The sequence below is a fragment of the Haliaeetus albicilla genome, chromosome Z (assembly GCF_947461875.1).
Source record: "Haliaeetus albicilla chromosome Z, bHalAlb1.1, whole genome shotgun sequence".
NCBI lineage: Eukaryota > Metazoa > Chordata > Aves > Accipitriformes > Accipitridae > Haliaeetus > Haliaeetus albicilla.
Genome location: NC_091516.1, coordinates 17,031,854 through 17,058,473, shown reverse-complemented (window position 1 = coordinate 17,058,473; position 26,620 = coordinate 17,031,854). Strand labels below are relative to the sequence as shown.

Below are 26,620 nucleotides of genomic sequence, written 5' to 3'. Positions count from 1 at the left end.
TTCTGTGTTACAGAGCAAGAGATGCTTCAGTAGAGATCTCAGAAATTACTTTCTCCATCATTAAAGTAGCTATTTTTTAAACTTCCCACTCATTCCTCACTTCCTGAGTTTCATTTTTGTGTAAGAGTTCCCCAGGATTTGCCCTTAGGAAAGTCAAACGGACCTTGCTATCTAAAATCTTAAAGGCAAAATACAAAGGGACCTCAAAGGCAAAGAGGCATCATTTAATACACAGTCAATGGGTTACTGTCCTTGACATGATTGAATCCAGTGTAAACCTTCACACTGACTACTGGGTGTAAAGGCTATCAGAAGACAGCTGATACATTTATGTGAGACAGAGAGTATTTTCTGGCAAAACTAGAAGGGAAAATAGGTCCTACCAGTGAACATGCAAAAAGATAATACGTGTGACCTTCCTGAAAATGTTTACACCTACAGTGAGTGCAGCCTTCACAGAAAAGTATCTTCTGTAGCTCTCCATAATACTAAGGTTAAAAAGCATGTACTGAAATTTCATATTTATCCTTCCAGCATTTTTCAGGACTGAATGCTGTAGTCAAGTCAAATAGTGACATCACATGGCCTGTTGTCAGACCTTGTGCTTGCTGAAGAGTATGCACCCTGCACTGCAGTTTAGCCTGGACAGATGAATAAAGGCTGGCCTTACTCAAACAGGGCTGTCATTTGATGGGTCCTGGTGCTTATTACTGAAGTATACAGTAAGGATGAGTTGGGGGCTGATGGCTGGAAAGGATGACAGGAGGTTAGGAGGCATGATGTGTTGGAGACAGACTTCTGGCAAGTCCTCAGGGAACCCTGAGGAACAAAGTGTGAAGCTGTCTCATATGAAGAATCTCCTTTTTTGAAAAGATAATTGTGTGAATTCCGTATGGTAGGTATATTTCGGAGTTTAAAATGACAATTTTTTCACGAAGCTGTCACTGTCTGGCACTGTATTTTTTCATCCCATGTCTGGACAGAAACAATTCTGGGATAAGTTAAAAAATATGCCACTGTGAAAGCTCACTGAGTTTGAAAATAACTAGAGATCACTTTTTGCTCAGTGATTCCAAAGGCTGAAGATCACTTTTTGCTCAGTGATTCCAAAGGCTGAACAGCCCCAGGGACACCACTTGATGGGCCTCAGTCAGGTGAGGTGGCTGGAGGTGAAAGACACGCCATTGCGCAGTGTAGATGATGCCTTTGTTATTTCACAGGACTAGTGTCTGTGATTCATTTTACCTACCTAACGTTACTCTTGTTGATCCCATAGAGTTACATTAAAGGAGGCTACAGCAGGAAGCAAGTAGAAAGGAAAGCAGCGATGCAGATATCTCCAGGGAGAATGCCATGAACTCTTGGAAAGCGGTGAGAAAGCCAGCCATGACTGCCTGTTACCAGAGGTAACGGGATTGTTCCCCAAGGCCAGAAATCTCTTATCAGACAGGTGTTAGGCCATTAAAACAAGCAGTCTCCAGGAAGCAAGCAGCATGCTGTGATCAGAGGAAGACTGACACAGGCAGAACAGGCAGCAAGGCCACTTGCAGAACTCAGCAGGGACATCACAGGCAGGGATGAGATGGTTGTGCTCACCTGAGCTCTGAGAGGCGATGAGCTGCCCACTCACACGGTCGGGCCTAGCAAAAGTTTGCATCCTTTATTAATCCCTGTGCACCATCCAGGGAAACACAGTCACCTGGAAAAGCTGCTTGAATTTGTTTCTACTTCAGGTACTGTAGTACCAATGTCTCTCAGGTGCTAACTTGCAATAGGACCTGGCACAGTTGGAAAGGCAGAGAATGCCAGCCCCAGACGTAGTCAGAATGACAGAATAACTGCATGGCACCTCCTAAGAAAAAAGGCATCACCTGAGTGCTTATGAAGAATAAACTCAAGCTTCTCCCTTTAAGCTACAGCTTGGTGGCTGGGTCTGAAGTGGGATGAACCTGGCATTTATGTTCTGGGAACAAGGAGGAGGCTTTGAAGTGAGTCTGAGTGACATAAGGAGAAAAATAACCCTTTTCAATTTGTTTACTCCCAAGCAGAAATAATCAACTTGCTAGATATAGGACAAGGGTTTTTTTTTTTTTGTTAACCTGTCCATCTCAGGGAAATCATCACTGTAATGTACCTAGATTCTGGTATGGGCCCTGCTACACAGCATCTCTGTATCTTCCAGATTCCCTAGAAGTAGTGAAAAATTTGATTAATGATGCAGGGTAAATGATTTTCCTCTAAACACTCAAGATGACCAGGATTTAAAACTTGACAGTCACACAGGAACAGTAGGATATAAGGATGGCAGGAAGAAATGGCACAAAAAGCTACGTCCAGTGGTGCAGCAATGGAATTTGGTCTAAAAAGGGTTTCCAACTCAGAAGTAAAACACTCTCACTTTGAAAAGATTGCCCCTTATGTAGTTTAAATGAATTGTGAAGCTTTAAATACCTATTTTAATTACTGCTTCTAAGTGCTTAAGTGCACTGACATGGAATACTACCGTCTTTTGTGCATCTGCAGAATGTCAGACATGATCAGCTTCACTGCTTTGTTCCTTGACCTTAAAAACTGCTCAAACTTCAAGAACTCCAGGAGCACCGATGTGTCCCTAGGGCTGCACCAGCAAACGACAGCACTAACAGCAACAAGGTGTTCTTGTTTCTCAGAAAATGAGTCAGACATTTGAATGGTCTGACAATGCCTTTTTCCTCCTTCTTCTCTCTCTCATCTCATGTTAGAAGGACAAAGGAGATGGGGTGTAATGCTGATCAATGAAGCAGTAACTGCTTCAAGTCTGTAAGGCATCCACGTGCATATAAAATTGATTTCAATGGAAGGTGATGGACAGAAGAGCTTGAAGCCCAAAGGGAGAATGCACGTAATAGATACTACTACAGTAAACTGGGATATAAACCATAATACAAATAACACAACTGGATATAAATTCACCTTCACCAGAAACTATGGCTGTTTCAGAGAAAGAAAATTACGTTTAAAGGTAGTTATTTTTCATTTGCAGTGAATTCATGCCTTAATACTGCGGTCTTCTCTTTATCTCCATCTCCTGGTGTGAGAATAGCCTATGTAACGGTTGTATTTACAGGTGGCAGATGATGCAATACATATCTTAAAATTCGATCTCATTAAAAAGTGGTAAATGTAATGAAGCGTCAGTAAATGTCACCATGGCAATGGATTGTGCATGAAGATATGACACTGAATACCAAGCACAAATACAGGACGCAGCTGCCCAAGCTGGGAGTTGTGTGAAAATGGTCCTTGTCTCAGGTATAATTTCCAATACCAGTCTTTTGGTCACTTCAAAAATGCAAGAACTTCATGTTGCAGTTACTTGTTGTGATTCAGCCTTTGACAGCAACTTGGCATATGTGGGAAGAAAACACAAGCTGTTATCATCTAATTGGTGAATTGGAGAATTTTGTTCTTACTATGTCTGCTGTGGTCATGAAAATAAGGGAGAAGTAAAATACCATATGGATTGACATACAAGCTCCTTATAATATAGGCAGGGGAATAAAAATATTTTACCTCCTAACAGTGTCAGGTCAAGGCAGAGAGTTGAAGATGTTCTTCAGCACATTCGTCTCTCTGTGTGAACGTAGAGTCAAAAGTATAGTAAATATTGCCATATTCACAACCCCCTCAAGTAAAGCAAACTGAGAAACAAGGACTAGCATCTGGAAAGTAGGCATGATGTCCACATGAGAAAGAAGTAGAGATACACCTTCACCAACCTTCTCTCATTTGAGGAGAGGGTGAGCTCTTGGTTGTTAAGGGGAAATAAGAGAGTGGTGCTTCAACCTCCAGTTAACTTTTGGTTTACATCATGTTTAAATAATTTGTTGGATAAAATCTGACTTTCTGACTGTCCTCACAGAGAATAAGCAGGCTGCATCTGGATAATCCTTCATGGTAATTTTGGTTTTCATTTTAATTAACAAAGATACCCCAAGCATAAACATGGCCCTTGATGTTAAACACTTGAAATGTCTAACTGCACGGTCCCAAAATACAAAGTTCTGTCGCCACTGAATGGGATGTCCACTTTCAATAAAACAGAACTAGGTAAATGCTGACTGGTAACTTGTTTCACATCCTCTGCTTATTTTCTGTCTCATCTACCTTCTATCCCTTGTTCAGCACAGCAAGATTAGGGATGAGGGACTCCTAAAATGATACACAATTCTACTGCAAAGGAGTCAAAACTGTGTTCATTCACCTCTTTGCCTGCCCTGAACCTACTGCCCCTTCCTCCTTATGGTCAACACACACACATAAACTACTTTTGCTAGCCCCTTTTGTGAACCTACAGAACTTGATTTACAGTCATGTTTCAGCTTACAGTTCAAGTCCCTATTCAAAATCGAAAATGGATTTTTTTTCAAGAATTTTAAAATATTTCAGAGGTTTCTCAGAGGATGAGCAGAGGGGAAAGTAAGAGACCAGTCTAAAAATCTCTTTATGAAAACTTCTCATTTTGTTTTTAACGTGTTGCAACCTGTTTTCTAGACTAGACAAAGTGTTCAGTAAACCCTACTGCCCAAGTGTTTTTAGTGAAAAAGTGACAGAAGACTGTGCATTATTAATAGAGCTATTAATGCCCTCTTTGGGTAGTCAACAGGACTGAGCATGTACCAACAGCTTAATAATTGCACACTACTTTGAGGCTTACTACTGCAACAGCTGTGCCTTTGTCTTACACTGCACAGAATACTGTGGCAGTATTTCCCATGACATACTCTGCCATGTCTCTCTGCCTCAACATTCACTGAATTGCCAGCTTTATTCATGAGCTGAGTGAGTGAAGTGTATGCTTCCAGGGCTAGAGAGGTGGTGGTGGGGGAACACCCCGACACTCCTATTCTCAATGACATGACAAGGAAAACAAAAATACACGTGGGTCTGAAAACATAGCCAGTGCAATACTTTGCATTGAGACCAGACACATGTAAGCAGGAAGCCATTTACATTAACAAGTAAAAGGGTTTGCATTTTGTTTCCTTCAGAAGGTGTGTGAGGGGAAAATAAAGAATATTAATAGCATCTGAAATATATAAAAGCTGTTAAATGTTATTCATCTGGCCCACTTACACTGCTGCCTACTTCCCAGGAGAAGCAGATGCAACAAGAAAATCTCCCGCTATTTACTTCATTTTGCTTATCTTTCTCAGTGCCCCAGCGACATCGTTTCCAATTTTACTAGACAATTTTCTGAAATTAAGGTAGGAAATTAGTTTATTTCCCTCAATATGGATTGTAGCATTGTGGTTTTATTGGGAGTATTGTCCTAAAGATATTCTAAGTGCTTTGCATGTCAACTTGTACTAGAAAGGAATCCTGTAAAAGAGAAAGTGTGCTTCCAACTTTTAAGATGGATTTGTACATACCTTAAAAAAAGATTTCCTTCTCTTTTTTTGTAAAGAATTTGGAAGGTTACATATGACAACAATTTACCCAGAACCTTTTGCTTCACATAGCAATGTGCTGAGATTACCAGAAAAAAACCTAATCTTGAAAAATGCAGTCACTTCATACAGAGAAAGAGCAAGATAACCATTTAAAAATTACTGTGGGTAGAAATTAATTAAAATCCTAAGCAAATAACAGGACCAATTGCAGCGGAGACACAGGCATGACTTAACAGTCATAAATCAATTTTAATCTAATGATGAAAATAATTGCAATTTTTCTTGAAACTCAGAGGGGAAACTGAAAAATTTTTGAAACTACTTAAACGTGATAAAGCAAAAACTGCAGCTAAGAACTCAAACTTATTTCTTCATGCAAACCGATATCCTCATATGGCTTATAGTTATTGACTAAAAAACCAAAATGTTAGTTTCATTTTTAACAAAAATGTTGGGTCATCTTAGTTCATTTTTGTTCTCCAGCTGAACTCTCATCTGTCAATAATGAGTTCTTGAAAAATAAATGAAACTGGGTCGCTGCAACGTCATCAGGCACTCTGGGGATGGGTAACATGATCCTGTGCCTTTTACATCTAAGTTGCCAGCTGAAGTCCAGTCTAGGCCAGCTGTGACTGAAGCCTACTGCCAGGTGTTTCTTGTCATGCACAATGGGTTGGTAGATTTAGTTCATTCTGCAGTGAAAAAATAACATTTATATATGGTCTCATGAAACTGTCACTGAAGAGAGAATGGCTTCTGCAAACCAAACTATCCCATATCACAGAATCACAGAATGGCTGAGGTTGGCAGGGTCCTCTGGAGGTCATCTGGGCCAACCCTCCTGCTCAAGCAGGGTCACCTAGAGCCGGCTGCTCAGGACCATGTCCAGATGGCTTTTGAATGTCTCTGAGAAGGGAGACTCCACAACCTTACTGGACAACCTGTGCCAGTGCTCAGTCACCCTCACAGGAAAAAAAGTGCTTCCCGATGTTGAGAGGGAACCTCCTGTGTTTCAGTCTGTGCCCACTGCCTCTGGTCCTGTCACTGGGCACCACTGGAAACAGCCCTGCTCTGCCTTCTTTGCACTGTCCCTTCAGATAGGAATTTAAATCGATAAGCTGCCTTTGAGCCTTCTCTTCTTCAGGCTGAACAGTCCCAGCTCTCTCAGCCTCCTCTTGTACGTCATATACTCCACTCCATTAACCATCTTAATGGCCCTTTGCTGGACTTGCTCCAGTATGTCCACGTTTCTCTTCTACTGGGGAGCCCACCACTGGACAAAGCACTCCAGATATATGACACCAGTGCTGAGTAAAGGGGAAGGATCACCTCCCTGGACCTGCCCGCAACACTCCTCCTAATGCAGTCCAGGACACTGTTAGCCTTCTTTGCCACAAGGGTGCATTGTTGGCTCATGTTCAACTTGGTATCCACCAGGACCACCAGCTTGTTTTCTGCAAAGCTGCTTCAGACATTGGTCTCATCAGTGTGTCCCTCTGAGATCAATGGTATCTCTCAGTGAAATACTCGGTCTTTCATTCAGATGGGGCACACACTAGGAGTGAAAAGTTTGAAATTGCTAAAACTAAACAAAGATGACTTATCTCAGTGCAGGGCTAATACACGCAAATGGGCACCAGACAAACTTATAAATTGCTTTTCAACTGAGCTAGAAAAATCTGAAGTGGTTAACATACTGCAGGGCACTATAAAGAGATGTGATGTAGACACATACTGAGAAACACACTGTTCAGATAACAAAGAAATGTTCAGTTTACAAATCAACTCCTAGGCTTGCACATCTTCTACTCAATACATGTTCAAATCTAAGAAGTTTTGATTTTCCAGAGTAGTAACATTAACTGGAGGTATGTAGTTCAAATGTTTACGCTACCACATCTTAGTGCATCGCAACCCTGATACCTCAAGATAATAGTTAATATAAACTGACTTACAGGTGGGCTGACTGCCTGTATAACTAATTGTATTCATGCATACTGAGGCCTGTAGACATACATTTCCTGAAAGAAAAAGAAATGTTTATTTTATTGCTTAATCACTTCAATTGTAATTAGGTAATGAACTTCACTTTTACTTCAAGGTATTATTTTATTACTTCAATTTCATTATTCTCTCCGTCTCTGACGATACTTCTGTGGTATTTGAATGACTTCTTATTTTACATTCAGGACAGACCACAGTGGACCCCTCTACAGGAGACATTCCTGCCCTCTCGTCCCTTTACAGTGGAACTCATAACACAACGCCGCATCTATTGAGCTAAATTATCTCTTTATTAGGAAAGCACCAACACCACATTCTTCAAAATTACTGGAATTTTATTTGCCTCAGGCTTATGACTTGCAACCAAAGACATTGTGCAAAGAAAGCAAAGATTAAGTACACTTTAGGGAAAAGGTGATAATCCACATTGGTAACATAGAAGATCAGTCTGATGAAGGAAGCCATCCATTACACTATATAGATTGCAATATTCAATAGCATTTTTTTAACCCAACTTTTTTAATCAAGGAGAAAAAAAAGTTAAGCAAAGTTTACAGTAGACATAAATTTGATACAATTCAAAAAGCATTTTTCTGAAGATCATCAAGCGTAAAGTGGAAAAACGTATATGGGACAAGGTGGATGAAAGCTAACTACTGTACATTTATAAGCTATTAAACAAAGTTGCATATATGTACCACAGTGTAAAAAAATCAATACAGAACAAATAAAAACTTTGAAAACTGCCTGATGAAAAATAAAATAACCAGTGGCTTTTAATGGCTTCTCCTGGTTATCAATGCTACAAAAGACTTTTTTTTTTTTTTGTCTTTCTGATGCCACTGAAAAACATCCTATCAAATGATAAAACCAGGCACAATCAAACCATTACCAAGTTAAAACCAGCCCATAGAAATATACTATCAACCCACATTTTCCATCAAAAGCTTTTTTTGTTTGTTTGTTTTTAAATCTTTTGAGGCCCATTTGGTCACAATATGTTACATTTTTTTCCTTTTTTACACCATGATATCATATGTTTGTCTGGCACTATCCTAAAGCTAATTTATAGAGAATGAGAATACAGAAACAACCCAATGTCTATTTGACAAAATGAATTCACTGGGTGTAAAATAGGAGAGGGAGAAGAGAAGGGGAAGGGGTCAGTTCTGCCAAGAAAATAAACCCTATGGATCACTCATCATCACTTCCGCTTGCTTCCGACTGGTCCTAGAGGTAAGAGACACAAGACAAGTCAGAAATTCTTTGCCAGCTGTTCTATGGAATTTGTTAAAGAAGGAAAAAAAAAAGAAAGTAAAAGGAAGAAAGTTGACAAACTGACAAATCAAGATAGCCTTAAGAAAGGTACTATATTATCTAACATTTCTCTTTCATGACATTTCATTTAATCGCTGTAGACTTCTTGAGAGAAGGAAAGACACAGAGTCAGGAAACACCAGATCTTTCATTCCACCCAGACATTTAAAAACAACTGGGAAGAGGTCTGTTTTCATTTGTTGCAATAGTAGAAGCACCCACCAAAAAAAAAAAAAAAAAAAAAAAAAAAAAAATCAAGCTAAGAGTTTTGTATCTGTGGACAAAAGCAAACAGACCATGAAGTTTAAAGGTTCAATGAAGTAGGGACAGCTCCAAGAAATAAGCTCCAAACTTCTTAGACTTCTTGTCTTTCAGCACTGGGACCAGATCTCATAAGCACACCCATATACAGTTAACACCCCTGCCCAATTCTCTCAAGATCATCAATACAGATTAAAAATGCGCTTAAGCATGAATAGTTGAGAATTCTGACAGCAAGCAGGACAGGGTAGAGACGCAATCACTGCAACCACTTCCACAGTCTTAGTGAACAAAACTTACATTTTCATCTTGATCCTCATCACTATCATCATCACTCACGACAGGCTTGGCTTTTGCTCGGCTTTGCCTCTTCTTGCCTTTTCCTTTCTCCCGACTTTTTTCATCCTTCTTATTTAGCTTGATTTTGACTTTCACTGATTTTGCTGCAAAAAGTTGAACAGCATAAATGAATGTAACTTTCACTCATAAACTTTTAAATGCTGTCTCTGTTCACAGAAATTCACCTCTGGTAGCAGCCTGAAAAGATACTCCCCTCTGTTCTTTATCTGGACTGTGAAACAATGAAGCAGAGGTATTTGCTTTTATTTCTGTAATTCTTGATAGTTTTAACAATAATTTGTATTAAACTATAAACAATAACTTTAAGTTGACCATGTGCATCTTCTTTTCATTCTCAGAATGCATGGTGTCTACAGGTAGTATATGGTCCTGTGAGAAGATACACATCTAAAAATATTTTCTTCCTTTATACAATTTTTGTACTTTAAACTACAGAAATGCTATGTGGAGGTAACTGGCAAATTTTGAGTTGACATCCTTCTGAAGAACATGTTGAATTCCTGATTCCAGAATATCCACTCATTTGCAAATGAACTGCTAGAGTTGCATGCTTTGCACATCCACCTGAAGTACTTGAAAGAGTAGCTCAGGGCAGAATGCTACAGTTTCTGTAACCAGACAGACGGGATAACTGGAGAGTATGTGTAGATGTACTGGGTTGCAGAAAGTGGAATGAAAGGATCCCTCTTTTCCACTGTATCATGCTTCCAAGTCTGCAGGGACTGAAAGAGTGTCACCTCCTGCTTCTGAAACAAGCAGAGTTTCACTTAGAGGCACTGAAGAATATTTGCAACATCTTCTGGTTCTTAACCACATAATGAGTTTTGTATGTCACACCATGCCTGAAGGTTGACCACCCATGGATAAAGACTGTCTCTAGCCTTTCCAGGCACTTCTATTTACAAATAACATGAACAGGACCAGAAGGGTTTATAAACACTCATGACCAGCCAGATCTGCTTCCATGAAGTACCTCCGTGATTTGTTTCTCGCTTAAAAATAGTTTTCTATACTCTAAGAGGTATAGCCAGAACACACAGCCAAAAGACTTAAGCTGCATGTTAACAGCCAAAGCAGCAACCTTAGTAAGAAGTTACTTTCACTGAAGGAAAATAGAACCTTACAATCAGTCGCCATGCAGAAACTGTAAAACCTTCCCTTCTACCCCCAGATGTACTTTCTTTTCAGTATTTAGCATGGGACTCACATTCTGATTCTGATTCTTCTTCTTCTTCATCATCTTCCTCATCATTGCTTTCATCTTCACTTTCTTCTTCTTTGGCAATCTTCTGTCGTGCACTTTTGAACACAGATTGAAGAACAATGGAATCCTCATAGATCTACAGTATGAATATAAACCTAAGTCAGAACTGTAAAGTCAAGCAGTATCAAGAATTCACAGCATAGACCTCAATTTCCAATGCAAACCCACAGAGTATATTGCCTTTTCAAACACTAACAATGCTTCTTGCATGAATTTTACAAGAAATGCCAACATTAATTTTTCACGCTCTAAAAGAAGAAATTTGTCAATAGTGAGCCATAAAAATACAACTCTTAAAATGTATTACATCTAAAATGTCCAGTTAGAGCATTTTTCTTATTTGTATTACCACAGGAACTACAGGGTATTTTCATTAGACAACAGAACTTTGTGACAAATGACAACATTCATGACGAATCTTCTGTTTCAACAGACACATGCTATTTTTAACCCCTTACATGTCTGTGTTTCATTTGACCATTACAACATGAAAAACTTTTCAAATTGCTGAGGTTGCACTGGGGACAAAAGCCTCAAAACATGAAGTCTGTCTCTCCCTGAAAACCCCTCATAAGGTTCCAGCTCAGGTGAAACTGCTTTGCTCCAAGGAAAAGCAGCATGCATCATACTAACAGCACAACCATGTAGAATTTCACTTGAAGTCACTGTGTACTTAAAAAACTGCCTGAATTAGCCTCTTGGGTTTGGGTGCATATGCAAATAATCTAGTTTACTGAAGTGAACTGGTATGTCAGAGCAAAGGTGGACCTGAACTACTACAAATAACATGAGGTAGCCTTAAAAACTGGACAACTGCAGATGTGTCCTCCCATTCACTGGAAATCAAAATGAACAGTATGAGAGCTTACCAGAAAGAAACCTAAAAAAACCTTATATATGAATTTTTTGGGCTTCATGCTACAAAAAGTAATATTACCTCTAGGAGTTAATGTTGGTACATTGGAATGGAAAATAATACTGCAACACTCTGATACGGGTTAGGTTATTTCCAAACAGAAGCAGCTATATCAACTGGACATTTCTACCCACTCAGGATTATTCCTGTCAGTTCTACCACCTCTGCCTAACAAGAGACCAGTTTCCCATTGGCAACTTGAGTCATTCTGATGAGAATAATTTCATTATTTTTCCCATTTAGCTACTGATTTTCCTTTGCATCTTTTTACCTCCTCTATCAACTTTTACCATTTTCTAAAGTCTTAGTGATACTTTTTGGTATTAGCTTTCCTTCTCTTTTTTTTTGCATTTGTTATCATTAGATATTTATAGCTGTTTTACTGCTGTGTGACTAAGCAGTAAACTGGCAATTTACATTCGGACATGTAGCAAAATTTTGTCCAACACTTCCTAACATCATTAATTTTCTTATTAAATTATTTTCTTAGCTGCTTTATTTATAGTTTGTTTCCATATAACTGAAGACAGTAAAAATACCACATGTACATATCACAGAAAACATTTTTTGTCTCTAGATAGCAAAAATAATCACAAAATGATGAGCTGTATTCAACAATCCTTCATAATTAACTGCATGCTCATTTTAATTTTTAGTTCTCAAATTTTAATATAAACTCCCCAGTTTAGCTAAGGGTCATCAGTAATGTTTAGGGATTTGAAGGATGCATTAGTATTGGCAGCATCAGCCTTCAGCTTACTTTTACTTAGGTTTCTTTAAACATCATTTTTTTCCTCTTCCACATCACAGGAGTTGTCTTCATGTTCTCTGTTTCAATTTAATATTGTGTTTGCATCACACTGCTTGGACCTCATCTATAAAAATAATTATCCAAGAGTATGTTTCACTGTATTGTGAAACAACTTTCTTATCTGTGATCAAGATTTTGTAGTCTCTTCTTTTGTATGTGTCCTGTTCTGAATTCACAGCACTGAGCATATTCATGTGTGTGAAATCTGTTTGAGATGAACAGATTTTGCCTTCTAAACCTCTGAGACTCATCTGGGATTTATTATTCTGTCTCTTAAAATCGACACTGATCTTTCAACATTAAAAAAAAAAAAAAAAAATTACCAGAGCGTTCAGAGAGTGTAAAGCTTCATACACAAAGCTTTACAGCTGGACAAACCTTGAATTTGTATCCTCCTTCAGCAGAAATGAAGAGTTCACTACGAAGTATTTCCAACATCCTGTCCTAAGCTGTCCTGTTAGATCTGCTCCTTCTATCATGCACTGTGGTAAACCCAAGCTTATGTATCACTCTACACATACTGCCTTTTACCTTAGATTCAAGTAGTCTTACAGCAGCTCTAAACTACACACAGATCAGAAAAAAACTGATCTCAGAATTAGAGTCAAAACCAGTTTCTCTGCATGCACACACTGCAGCTGTGTTCAGTGAATTCTGGATGATTCTAAGAATCTGGGCATTTTTTTCTATTCAGAGTACGAATTAAAGCACAAGGTTTATATACATCAGGTAATAATCCACAAGCACTGAAAACATTAGGAGGGGAAACCTGTATGTTTAACACAAAGTGATTCATTCAGACCTGTGAGCCCTCCAAATTGAATGTCTGAGCATTGTGACACAGTAGCATGACATCTTTCTCCAAGTCTCCAAGACTCCGATATTTATGGTTGCGAATTCTTTCCTGTTGCATTTGTTGAGGAAATGAAGAGAAGTATGGATGGCCGGTGGTGCAGAAAGAAAAACAGCAGACAGGACACTGAATTAATATTTGATTTCAACACATTAAAAGCTTTCTCTTTAAAAATTCTACCTAAGCATCAAGATAAATATCTGTTTAAAACAAAGTCTTAAAGCGTATTGTTAACATATTACTTGAAAAAATACACCAGGGTAATAGAGCAAAAGATAAGCAATTGCTCTGTCAACTGGAAGGGACAAAAGCAACAGAAATGGAGCTTTTTTTGTAAAAGGAGTTCCAGTTTCTTCTTTCTAGCACAGAAACAAAATAAGATATGGCATGAATGAAAGTCATAGAGTTATGACATAACCTAACGTGCAACAAGCCGCATAAACACCAACTGCCAAACTGCGTTTCGATCTGACCTGGCTGTTCCAAGATGTGATGCTAGTTTATGGATGACTATATTCCCCTATAACCATTAAACCTTTGCAAACACCGTGTTTTTACCAGAGATGTGCTTACAGATTCACAATTGGGTGCAATTTGCAAAAAGGACACTGAGATATCATCTCTGAAAGTGTCATTCACGTCACACTGCTACATTTTGATTTGACTTTGAAATTACAGTGGTATACTGCAATATACACTAAACAAAATTCCTAACAAGGTGTGTAACAAAGTTTGCAATGCAAGCTGCAAATACAGGTACATGCAATATTCATGTTGTAATTCTACTGACGACTTTATGCTCACCCTTCTGTGTAACAAAAAGAAATGGAGGAATCTCCACTTCCAAAAAACGTTCTTACCTTTATCTTTTTGAAGTCCACTGGCTTCCTAATCAATTCATAATACTCTGGTAATTCTTTCCTAGATGGGAGCTGAATGAAGACTTCACTTAGCTGCCGTCCTGAACTGTTGAGAAAGACAAACCCATAATGCAAAGAATTACTACAACTTTCTCACAAAAACCATAAACATGCATATACAATCTAATCATAAGGAAAAAAACCCCCACAATTTTTTCTTCAAAGAATTAGAAATTGAAACCTGCTCTGATTTTTTAATTTGGTACAGATAATTAATTTACAATTTAAAACATACCCTTTGTGCTGTGCATATCACCATCATTATAGGATCGTACGTGTAGAAGGCTTTATGGAAGCAGGATCAGGATTTGAATCTGAATTCCGTAGTTGTTTGCCAAGTACAGTCTTACCCTCTTCTCAGTTTTGTTTTATAATTTTTAGGAAGTGTCCCTCCTGTCACTAGAAGTTTATCTTCTTCTTGGTCATTTTATAGTTGTTTTCTAACTCCTCGTCACAGCAAACCATTTGTTCATACTGATTTCCATTACATCAGATGCTGACTGCTATCAGACTAACTAGATGTTACAACAACAAAAAATTATTTACTTCCATAAATGACTGTTAAGTTTCTGGGAAGATCATTGTAACTGTATTGAAAATCACTGCTGCCATTTGTACTTCTTTAGTCATCTGAATTGAAGTCATAGGTTATCTAAAAACCTTTCATCCTCTAGGAACGTTGGCTATCACTTACAGGTGTTCAGAATTTCTAAGATTTCCAGATTTCCTATTGTTCATCCTTTATTAATAGCTATTTTAACACTTCCAAATTGCAGGGTTTTTTTAACCTTCTTATTTGTGGCTTCCCAAATAATACATGGCTATAAGTCACCTGGAGAGGAAATGTGTTGATGGCACTTAGGGGTTTAGTCTTTTTTTTTTTTTTCCTGTGTGCATGTCATTTTTCTCACAGTCAAAATAGCAGGAAAAAAGCTCTGCTGAGAGGAACTGCAATTCACTGCACACAGCATTCACAAGCCTTTCCCAGCCCACATTCACATGCTTCCGTCTCTCACAGGTACTCCAAAAAGGTCCTGTTTTCTCATCTGCATCTTCAGATGGCAACTCAGAGATACCAAACCTTCACAGGAACTGGGCAAGAAGGCTGCAAAGTCCTGGTCTCCACCTGAGCTTCTCTCTTGCGGTCACCCTCCACAGTGGTGTGGGATCTTATCAGACACATTAAACTAATACTGGATCAAAGGTTAACTGAGGCAATTCTGCCATGGAGGATAAGGATGATAAAAAGCACAGAACAGCTCTGCCCTTTATGAAAGTCATGAATGCCTACTATATCTTAGGCATTTCTAAATGCCTGAAATAGCAAGAGAATTTGAGGAGATACTAGTTTTGTTATGGACCCGACAGACCAATGAACAAGTAGGAATAAACAGAATTTCCTCATTTCCTAAGCAGCTGCTGCTTACCTGATCCAACATTTCTTACTGTTCTCAGTTTAGTCCTGGGACACTGCTGCTCCTCATACACCTTGCATCAGAGAGGACAATATGTAAACGTTCTAATCACAGCTTGCTAATCAGTGTTGTTCAACCAATATCCTGGGCACCAACTGGCAGCTAGAGTATTTTTCCATCCAATGCAAACCTAGAAACCAAAAGCCTCTGTCTCATTCTGACTTTTGTCTGACTTGCAGCAGTAGAAGCCGTTCCCCTTGACTGCTTAGCAGAAACTGCCAGGCTGCCTCCTGGATTACAGCAAGATTATGGCACATGCATGAACGCAATTCTGGGTGCTGCTGCTGCTGCATGGTGAGACAAGGCAGCGTCCTGTGCATCTCTGTCAGGGAAAGGTGAGAGGTAAGTCTATCTACTCCATCCAGCTGTTGGGGTAGATACCCCAACAGACCACCTGCACCTCACACTCCAGGCAGTTACTAGCAATTTCACCCAACAGATCTAATTTATATGGGAAGCACTGTTACCGAAATAGAGGAAATCAGAAAATGACCAGATAATTGTCATCCCAAGTCTTACTATTTCTCTCCTGCCAGCAAGTAATTGTGAAACTGCACCTCCCACCTCCTTTGGTACTGATTCACACCATAGAGACAAATTAATTACTTTCATACTTCCCCTGTCAGAGTGGGAGGTCTTTATATTATGGATTTAAAGGCACCAATCTTGTTAATGATCTATGTGAGTGACTATGTCATGCCATATGACAGGACCTGTCTTCATCTCAGACTGCCCTCTCGAAGAGAAACTGGAAACAATACAAGGAAAAGGAATGCATTAAGTACACACTACACAACTGACTAAATTAACAGGTGTTCCTACTTCTTTGCAAATGAGGACTGTATTTTTTTTTTCGTTAATAAAGAGAAGTGTTGAGCGCTCACAGTTGCAACTGAGATCAATGAAATTTTTTCTGGACCTACAGAACACTAAGTACCCTGAGAAATCAGATCTCTGGTGCCCAAACGGTGTCTTTAAAATTTAGATTTCTATTCCTCATTTGTAAAATGAGAATAAAATGTTGTGAAAAAAGTTCTGTATCTGCAAAACATTCAGACTCCTTATGAGCATTATAAAGAAGCCCAGGGGGAGTTCAGCCATTCATTAAGTGATCGGTGCCCACCTTGTATATGCAAGGCACTGGTCCTGCAGAAAAGCAAAGCAAAGCTGTACACTGTCACGCCATTAGACAGCGTATCTTCCTGATACGTAATGTATCTTCCTGAGGGAATCACATTAGGTTTCCACCTTTTTTCTGTTATAACCTATTTTTCTGTATGCTTGACTTCACAAACTTAATAAAGTTATGTTCATAAATCTGTACAATATACTGACATATGCTATAGATGTAAGCTAATCCTTTAAGAAGTGTGAAAAGTTGATTTCAAAACTTTGTGCAGTGTGAATCTGGATTTGCTATGCAGAAGGACTGAGTTATCATTGCTGTGTTTTAAACTTCAGCAGCTTTGTTTTAACAGAAGTATCTATTTCAGAAAAATTACTAAAGCACTGATGCTGGTGTTGCTTCAACTACACTTCAGAGTCTAACAACAAATAGAATGATTTAAGTATAAAGGGAACAGCTACTAATAATCTAATTTTGATTGATTTTTTTTCTCTTTTTACATACACACCCCCACCCCATATTGTATTTTATATTAAAAATATAACAGCAGTAAATGATTAAACAGCAATATCCTATTTTCAAGATATAAATCTACCCAACTCTGATTTCTTCCACACACTCTATTAAACTAAGAATGCCATAGCAAACGTTCAAGCTTTTGCTTGATATATTTAATTACTGGGAATCATTTAAGGCCGTGAAAGAAAAAGCATTAAGGGCATGAAATATGCAACAGACAGACGACTAGTGCCTGATTTTGTCTACTCAGATCAATAACAGCTTCTTCTGTTCTATCATTTTTACAGAACATCCTCTCACAAAGAAATATTATCTTCTGCTCCCTTTGTATACATGCATCTATACTGTAAATTACTGTGATCTTTTCTTACATAATGTCAAATGACTGTGATGTGGATAAAACAGGAGGAAATTAGTAATTATTAATGCAACTCTGATTTTAATCTCTGTCCCCACTTTTGTAATTAGAAAATAATAACCACAACAACTACCACATAAAAATCATGTGCAGTAAAAATCACTTACGGTTGCCTAGCAACTAGCAGGATACGTGCTGAAGGGAAGAAGGACCAGAATAAATTAAAAGACCCGACTGTGAAAGAACTGTGACAACTCACTGCTACTGCATCAGCTCAACATGCTAGTCCTGTGTGCTGACATAAAAAATACTTGCACACTGTGTGAGTTAAAAATCATTAAGAAATACTGCTGATTTTAAAAATATTTTTGCTTAGAAAAATATTTGTGCTCAATGTTTCTGATTCTCTCTCATTTTTGTCAAACTGCTTACAAGGTGCATACAAACATGTATTTCTACCCATTTAGCCAGCATTATCTTCAGTGCAATTAAGCGCAAGAAGAATTAGGCCTCATTTGTGCAAGGCTCCTTTTTGTATGTTTTCCCTGGCAGTATGTGGCCAGAAGCAAGCCGCCACTGACCTGTCAAAAGTATTACTCCTATCAACACCCTTTCTCCTTTGGAATCAAAAGGAGAGAAAACTATGAAGCTGAAACTGCAAAACGTTCTCATACTTCTGGCAAATTTCACACTTTTAATAAATACTGAAATTCAATTTAGCATGGATAGAATGAAGAGTCCTACACGCTTGCCCTAGACAGAGCACTCACAACCAGAACCACGGCATGCAAATTACAACTCCTAATCAAATGCAACTCAGAAGGATGCTCTTTAAAAAAACAGCCCATGTGTGGGAGGAGAATTAAAAGAGCTTACATAGCCAGGTGGTTCCTCTGTATTTAACAACTTCCAACAGTAACCCAGCTATGTAGGGAGATGACTCATCTTTGCTAAATGTACTTAATGGTTCTTCCTTTTTGGAACTGACTGCAGTAATACATGGTGGACCTGTCCCCATCATTGAAATAGAAGTGGGTAAAAATACTTAAAAATATAATTCCCAGTTTTGACACATGGCTATGTTCTCCATAACTTTGGCTTGGCTATAAACAAGAATTATTTGCTTTGTATGTTTGAATACTCAAGAGCACCAGTTGGCATAATTAATTACTAGTTAGATAAGTAATGGCTAATTACATTACTCACCATTTTACAACAGTTAAAAAGTGGCAACTTGAGAAAACAGCTGGAAATAGTCTGAATAAAATCCATTTCACATACAGAGAAAAATGCTCTTTCCCTGAGCTATGTCCTGTCAAAATTAGAATACTATGGGCATGAATTTAAACATTTTGGCTTTAACAATGCAGTGATCAAAATGCTAAGCACCACAGACAGAGGAAGTCTCTTGGCAAGCAAGAAACTTGCACGGGGCACAACCACCCCACCCTCCAATTTTTTTTATCAGCTTTATTAAGATGTGGTCAACAGTGGCCTGCTATGGGGAAGAGGCTTTATGAAGTTAACCCGTACACCATGCAAATCCTTACTTTACATCTCATGAACAGAGCAGAGAGCAGGTAGATCGCAAATGAAAATCACTGTATGTAATATATCCATCAGCGTCCTAGGACTCTTGAAGTCAGCTGTTGCTATCTAAACAAAGCCAATGAAACTAGCAGTATCATCAAACTGGCACCTAGACAGGAAACACCAAACTCTGATGCAAGGCAGAAGAGGACAGTAGATTTGTAGGGAAGCTGAAGGATTACAAGGTATGAAGTATCATTCTTTTTCTCCACTTAATTTTATCAATCAGGAAAGCGAAGCTACACTTACAGCTTGTCTTCCTCTGAAGTAAAAAATAAAGGGAAACCTTCAAAAGAGGAAAAAGATAGTTTAGGGGACTAAGCCTGCATGTGTATGATGCAAAACCAGCAGCTGGGGCTCAAACTTGGCATACAAATTCCTTATACTGAAAAGAACATCTATCTCCAGTAAAATTGTCCCTGCTTTCAAAAGGCTAAAGCATTTAAACTGGACATACAAACTGATTTTGCTTTCTGAAAATATAACATACGTATTACACGCATGATTCTATGATTATTCATTTCTATGGGCATTCCTAATTTTAGAGGGAAGGAAAGACAGGTTAAAAGCATTGGAACTAGAAAAAAGTGTGACAACAATGCTGGACTGATGCATTTCAACTTACTCTCTTCTAAACAGGTGTTTTACACTGCAAGATTAGAACAAGGTACAAGGCTGCAAAGGCACCTAAATCTTTGTTTAAGGAATAATTGCAATAAAATCCCAGATTAAAATGTATTATTGCAAATGAAGTCTGCAAAGATGATGCATATACTTTACATTGAAGAATCAGGATCAATTGTGTAACTGGAAAGGTGTTTCCAGGTCCTTGAATCTAGGGCCTTGGTATTGTAAATAATCATACAAAAGTTTTTTAACCAGGGAACAAAGTCCAAATCTATCTAGGTATTTCTGCTCCACTATTCCATATGGAAAGGTCCGGAACTCTTAGTTAATAACTTGACTGTATTCATGAATGTTTACACTCATATAACCTTGTGATCACCATCCTGCATTTTACATATTTCTACACTCTCCGTGTTTATGCTTCCCTTCTTTCCCAGGTGAATTTGCTGACAGCAGTCATCTTCCCCTCTCAGACTGTGCTGTGTTTGGAAAAACAAGCCAATGTATTTCCTCTTGCAAGACTCTCCCATGCTATTTATCATTTAAATAATTATTTACACTTGTCTCAGTGTAAACTAATCTTTCTTGAATAGAAAAGTATTCAAGTATTATAAACAGCAATTCAGAAGCATTAATGGTGTCACATATAATGGCATACACATATAATGAGTATTTCCTCATCCACACTGACAATAGTGTTAGGGCCAGGCTCCTATTTTCTTATGGCTGGAGAATACTGATGGCTCACAGTTAGCTTTGATCAATAATTTCTTTGCCCAGGTCATTTTTTTTCTGCCAGCTCCACATGATGAGCTTCCAACTCAAAGAGAAGTCTCCTTTTATTAGTTTGTAAGTACCTTATATTGCACTCTGAGGTACTGTATTTCATTCCAGTTCTTCTACTCCAGACTTCACTGTGTTCAGTCCTCCATAAATACCATTCCAATATTGGTATTTTAAAACTCTGCCTTTTGGCTAGCACACTCCAAATTTTTTAATATGTATACTTAATATATTATGATCTATGCCAACACCAATTCTTCAAGAACTTTCCTTGTATCTTCTTTCCAGTTTAATAGCTCCTTTTTTAATAGTGTCTTCAGTTACGTCTTCCTTGTTTTCACTCAGATTAGAGAGCTTACTCATTAGATGTCCTCCTTCTTTCATATTACCATGTAATTTTCCTGTGGTACTCTAATAAATGCTTTACCAAAATCATAGAATGGTTTGGGTTGGAAGGGACCTTTGAAGATAACCTAGTCCAACTTCCCTGCCATGGGTGGGCAGGGACTTCTTCCACTAGATCAGGTGACTAGAAGTCAGGGCATTCTGACCATCTTTTCTATCTTACTTTTGCTTCATTACAGATTTATTCTCCATTCTAAGACATTATAGACGAAACCTAGATTAACTCAGCTTCACCTATGATGGCAAAGCAATGTAGAAGCGAAAAAAAGGTTCTGCATCTGTAGTACTGCTCTGTATCTACAGTTGGCAACATGTTTTATGGTTTGATACTTAAAGCTGAGTAATAGAGGACGGGTGCAGTTTAAAAAGGTAGCAGTGAATTCGACAAGCATTTTTACTTCTTAACCATTTGGAGCACTTACCCCACAGTTCTTCAAATTGAGGTATGATTCTTTGTTTCAAGATTAACAAAGATAAGTACAAAGATATGATAAAGAAATGCCTACCAACACAGATAAAAGCTTAAAGCACATCATCCAATACTGGAATCCAAAGCACACCAGCCTGCAAAAAGCAAGGACTGTCAACTTGACAAGGACCTCAACAGCTCTCACACCAAAGGAGTCCAAACAGTCTGAGTTGAACATTTTCACAGTGCCTCTCATCTCTCTCCTTTTTCTCCTTTTCCACTATTTTCTTTATTACATGAGTCATACCTCAGTTACCGGAAGTCCAGGAAACTGATGCAGTTAGGCTGACAGTCAAGTCAAATCTCAGCATAAACACTGAAGTTTTCTCTCCTTCAGTGTGTTCCTGGTTCTCCAGAAAGATCCAAAGAAACTCAGCATGTAGCTATAAATTGCTCTCTAAGAACTATTAAACTTATTGTTAATGGAATGTTTCATTAAAATCAGTATCATGTTGGGATGTGGGATGGGAATAAAAGGAAGTACCAGAGTTGCTATACAGTACTGCATAAAAGAGGAAAATCTAATGAAAAAGCTAGAAGTTGCACTGAGAACATGACAGAGATAAACAGTAATTTGACCTCAATGCTAACTTCCACTGTCTTGCATGGAGTTCTTTAACTGGGGTTCACAAACAGCTGGATATCTACCTCTGAATTTCCTTTTCAAAGAATTATATGTTGCATTTCTCTACACTGGACATTTACCTCAAATGTTGCTAATTTGTCTGTTTAATCTTATTTTGACTTTTATATAATAATTGTGTAGCTCAGAATTCAGTTTACTAGAGCTTATTGCTTGTATTATTGCAGCCTCTAGCTTTCCTCGACAGAGGCAACCCACCTTGGATGCTTTTTACAACACAAGTCAAATATAAGACAGTCAGGAAAGTATTTGGAGACTCCTTCCCTGCATCAGCTTTATCAAGAATCACCACAGAAAAGCAGTCAACTCCAGATTTTTGTGGGCACCATGGAAAAATGTTTTTTTAAAAAGAAAGATTTTAACAAGAACAGAGAAGTGGTTCTGTATTTACAAGGAACTCTTCTCAAAATCAAGGGGAAACATGAGATAAAACACAGATTCTTTAGTTTAGCAACACATTCTCTTGATTTTTTTGCCTGCTGGATTACTAACTGCAACAAAACTTACTAGAGATTGTAGAATTGGTTTTGACAAAGTAACTCAGGCCAAAGTCAGTAAGATTTTGGATGGGTATCACCTGACCACCTTTTGGGACACAGTCAGCTCTCCATGGTCTGGATCAGCCCTCTGGACTTTCATAAAGTAGATATGAAACAATTATTAGCACTGAAAATTCAAGCTAAAGACAAAGATGATTTCAAGCATTTAAATACTACATACATGAAAACTCTTTTTTTCCCCAGATGAAGCTCGTGGCCTACTTTTCTTCCAATTAATCTGTCCCTCTATACTTGCCCCAATTGCCTTCACACACACAAAAGCCCAGAGCTGAACAAACATGAACCCTCAACAAAGCTGAAGGTTCCAATGCCTAAAATCCACTTAATTCTAAAGCTGCAAATCCTGAAAATGTTCATCGAACTCTAGAACAACGTTAACACCAAAGATTTCAAGATACTAAAGTTTTCTGATGCCTAAATGTGGAATTCTGTTCTGTCTCAACTTTCATAGGATTGAGTAGTTTGATGCTAGCTCACAAAAAAATCAGAATACAGGAACTTGGAATTCTTTTGCATAGCTCATCACACTGAAGAGCTCAGTTTAACAGGCATTTTTAATTCCTAACAGAATAGAGCTCCATACACTTTATTTAAAGTGGGAACCAATTCTGTCATGAATAAATGTGGGCTCCGGGGAGAGGGAATAGTATGCTTTGTCAATACATAATAGCACAGTGGTTAACTTGTTTGACAGAGATCAGATATGAACTTCCTGGGGCACAGGCAACAGGCAAAAATATTTAACTTCTGCAGTACCTATCAGTTACTATCAGTAGCTATCCCCTACTGGACACTAGCGGAAGTAACTTTGCTTGCTATTTCAAAAATGAGACATAGGTGCCCTGATCAGAAGGGCTTGGCTTCAGGAGAAGGCTCAAGGCCAGGGATTCAAAAATAAATAGATGCTTCCTTGCAGCCCTGCCTGGAATACCTGAACTTTAAACACTTCTTTCTCAGCTATTCTGTTAGTTGAGGGTCACAGCAAGCTGAATACACTGAGTTTGTAGTCTGCTTCCTGCTCATAACGTTCACTGCTGTGAATCCTGTTCTGATGCAATAAACTTTTCAAAGTACTCTATGGAGCCCACAGATCACAGAATGCTTCACTTCAGTAGTTATGTGCCAAAAGTCAGGCATCACAGCTCTGTGTGCTTCACCAGATACCGCCCAAGTTAACCTTGTACAGGCAGACCCAGAGCAGTAGCTGCCAAAAAGGAAGTGGAACCTGTCATTTGAAGTCACACACTGAAAGTTGTTTACATGCAAAAATTACATTGTTACACTTGGGCAGGTCATGTAATGTAAATACTTTTTTATCTTCTCTGAATGCATTTAATATTCGTTTAGCTTATCATTGCTCCTTATATGATTTAAGTAATTCCATGTACAGCAAAGAAAGGATAAGTACACAAGAAGGCTTTACTGATTTTTGGTAAATAGAAGTTGAATTAAAAAATACAACTTTCCCAAACAAGTCTGATTCAAAGATGCTATTAACCAATTCTCAATTTCTTCCTCATGAAGCACAGATAGTTTTCAGTTTGAAAACCTGTAAAACAGAAGTCTTCAAATGACATTTCAGATTAGAGGCAACATTTTTTCCTAAGGTCAAGCCATTTAGCATTTTGTTATGCTGACAATAGGGATTTCTTGACAAACAGGCTTCCATCTCAGCTGCAGACAACATATTATGCTCAGTATTTCTACAGATTTTCCTTTGGCATCCCAGAGGCTCATGATATGAACCCTACATTTCTGGGGCAGTCTTTCAGGTTATGGTGAGACCCATGCTAATTTGCATTAATAAATCTGTAGCCATGTATTTGAAAAGATTAATCTTGACACATGCTGCACCACTAAACTGAAGAAAAGTTTCACTCAAGCTAAATGTTCTTAAGTACACCTCTTGAGCAGAATCACTTCATTTCTAAGCAGGAGTTCTATGCCTACTGTTTGTATTTGTGTTTCAACAACTTCGTATCAGATGGGTCTTTAAAAAACCCTCTACAAAGACTGAGACAGGATCAGGCCCTAAATGGAATTACTTTCAGAAATGCTGTGTCAGCAAATCCTTCTAAAGACTGAAAACAAAAATGAAACTGTTAAAAAATGTAGAGAGATATATCAATAGAGAGGGAGAGACCAGAGAGAGACCAACTCCAAGCTCACCTATCCTTGTAGTTTATCACAGTATCAATGATAGCACTCATTTGTTTTGTCAGTTTGGGCGGGTTGGGTGACAACTTCTCTGCAGGAGGCCTGCCTCTTCTTTTCTTTGCTTTCTCTCCATCCTCCTTCCCTGAATCTTTATCCACATTTCTTCGTCTCTTCCGTTTTTTAAGCCGGACTTCCTCTTCCATTTCTTCCAAATTGCCGTCTTCAATTGCCTGACAACCATGGATTCAAAAAGTATGATTTTTAAACAAGAGATATTGCAAAGGGAAAAAACAAACTGTATTTAAAAACAAAAACACAACCCCACAGGATGCAGATAATTCAACTCAAAATGTTCAGCTTATTTATAAAAAAAGAGTACAACAAGAAACTGAGTTACTAGCAATCAAAGAGACACTAAACATTAATTTGTTCTAAGAATCCCACTATCATCTAAATAGATGCATGTTTATCTGAACCTTGAATTCCACACCAACTCACAGTGTCACACACAATAATGGCCTGTGGTACTGTGTCAGTAAGTGTACAACAAACATTCATTTGTTCATGTCAGTGGCAGTTCTGGCTTATGTAGTTCCATGCAAAACAGACTTTGATATTGCATGTTTTCAAACAGGACAGTCTAAACTGTGCTCGGCTCCCAAAGCCAGATCACACACAGTTCTTTGTGCGCACAAACAACACACAGACACTTTATGCAGTAACGACTCAACTTCTCTTCCAAATAGTTTAAGCAACTTTCAAATCGCCTAAGCATTAGAAGCATCTCTAAAATCTATCATTTTCCCCTAGAATAGTAACCAACAGATAGGCAAAACCACTGACAATACAGTGTTTTACTGCAAAAAGCACTCATAACATGGGATGAAAAAAAACCCCCACCAAATCGAAGCCCCCCACCCTCCTCCCCCCAGTCACAAACAATGAACACTAGTTTCAATTACCTGGATGTACGCTTTTAACCAGACCCAGCAGCACTATGTAGAGGGATAAAAAAATTGCTACAAAAAACCAAACTAGGAATAAAGGGAACCTGTTCACACACTGACTATCAGTTCCATGTGATAAAGCAAGAAGCTGAACTTTTCTTGATTTAGGAAAGCCAACAAAAGAAATAAAAATACCGGGTCACAAGAAAAATGAAATTAAAAATAAAACAATCTTCAAACTAGCCTTTCTGATTAATGCTTTCTCAGAACATAACTGATGTTGGTATTTGTCCCTTTTGCCTCCCAATATTGCCTTGAGTACATGCAAATGCTAATCAGTCCTTTCTCGTAGCTGAAAGAGCTCTAATCATAAGGCAATTACCTTCATTTCTTCACAGCACCAAACATGGCTAATATTTATGATCATGTGAGCATAACAATCAATATAAAAAGAGTGATTACAGCCCAGACATAATTTTTCTCAATTGTGTACAATGTCTCTTGAAAAACATTTTGTGAACAAAACCTGATGCACAACACAAAACAGCCTGGCATGTTAAAAACACCAGTGGGATTTTGAAATCTGTTTCCTATGCATCCTCCGATGTGCAAATCCACAGAACAAACACGAACGCAGAATCCTGAGGGACAGCCTGAAACTAGGCCTTAATAATCAAAAGACAATTTACATCATGCTTCCACAGCGTTCAGATAACCACTATGAAGGAGGCTTGAGATCTGATGAGTTAGGAAGAAAAAGCAGGAGAAAAAAAAAATAATCTGCACACAAATTCATTAATACTCATTTGGCTAAAGCAGGATA

At 38.3% G+C, this 26,620-nt stretch overlaps 1 protein-coding gene across 9 annotated transcripts in view; it reads right to left on the bottom strand.

Annotated features, from left to right (window-relative positions):
* Positions 1 to 7,707: 7,707 nt before the first annotated feature.
* The window catches only part of SMARCA2 (SWI/SNF related BAF chromatin remodeling complex subunit ATPase 2), a 117,372-nt gene continuing 98,459 nt past the window's right edge, over positions 7,708 to 26,620 (bottom strand). For all 9 annotated transcript variants that reach the window (XM_069775874.1, XM_069775873.1, XM_069775880.1 and 6 more), the window contains 6 exons: positions 24,863 to 25,080; positions 14,079 to 14,184; positions 13,168 to 13,269; positions 10,582 to 10,714; positions 9,315 to 9,457; positions 7,708 to 8,666 (listed from right to left, as the gene is read on the bottom strand). In XM_069775874.1, coding sequence (XP_069631975.1) covers positions 8,631 to 8,666; positions 9,315 to 9,457; positions 10,582 to 10,714; positions 13,168 to 13,269; positions 14,079 to 14,184; positions 24,863 to 25,080 — 738 coding nt within the window. In that variant the 3' untranslated portion in view covers positions 7,708 to 8,630. The remainder of the gene's footprint in view (positions 8,667 to 9,314; positions 9,458 to 10,581; positions 10,715 to 13,167; positions 13,270 to 14,078; positions 14,185 to 24,862; positions 25,081 to 26,620) is intronic.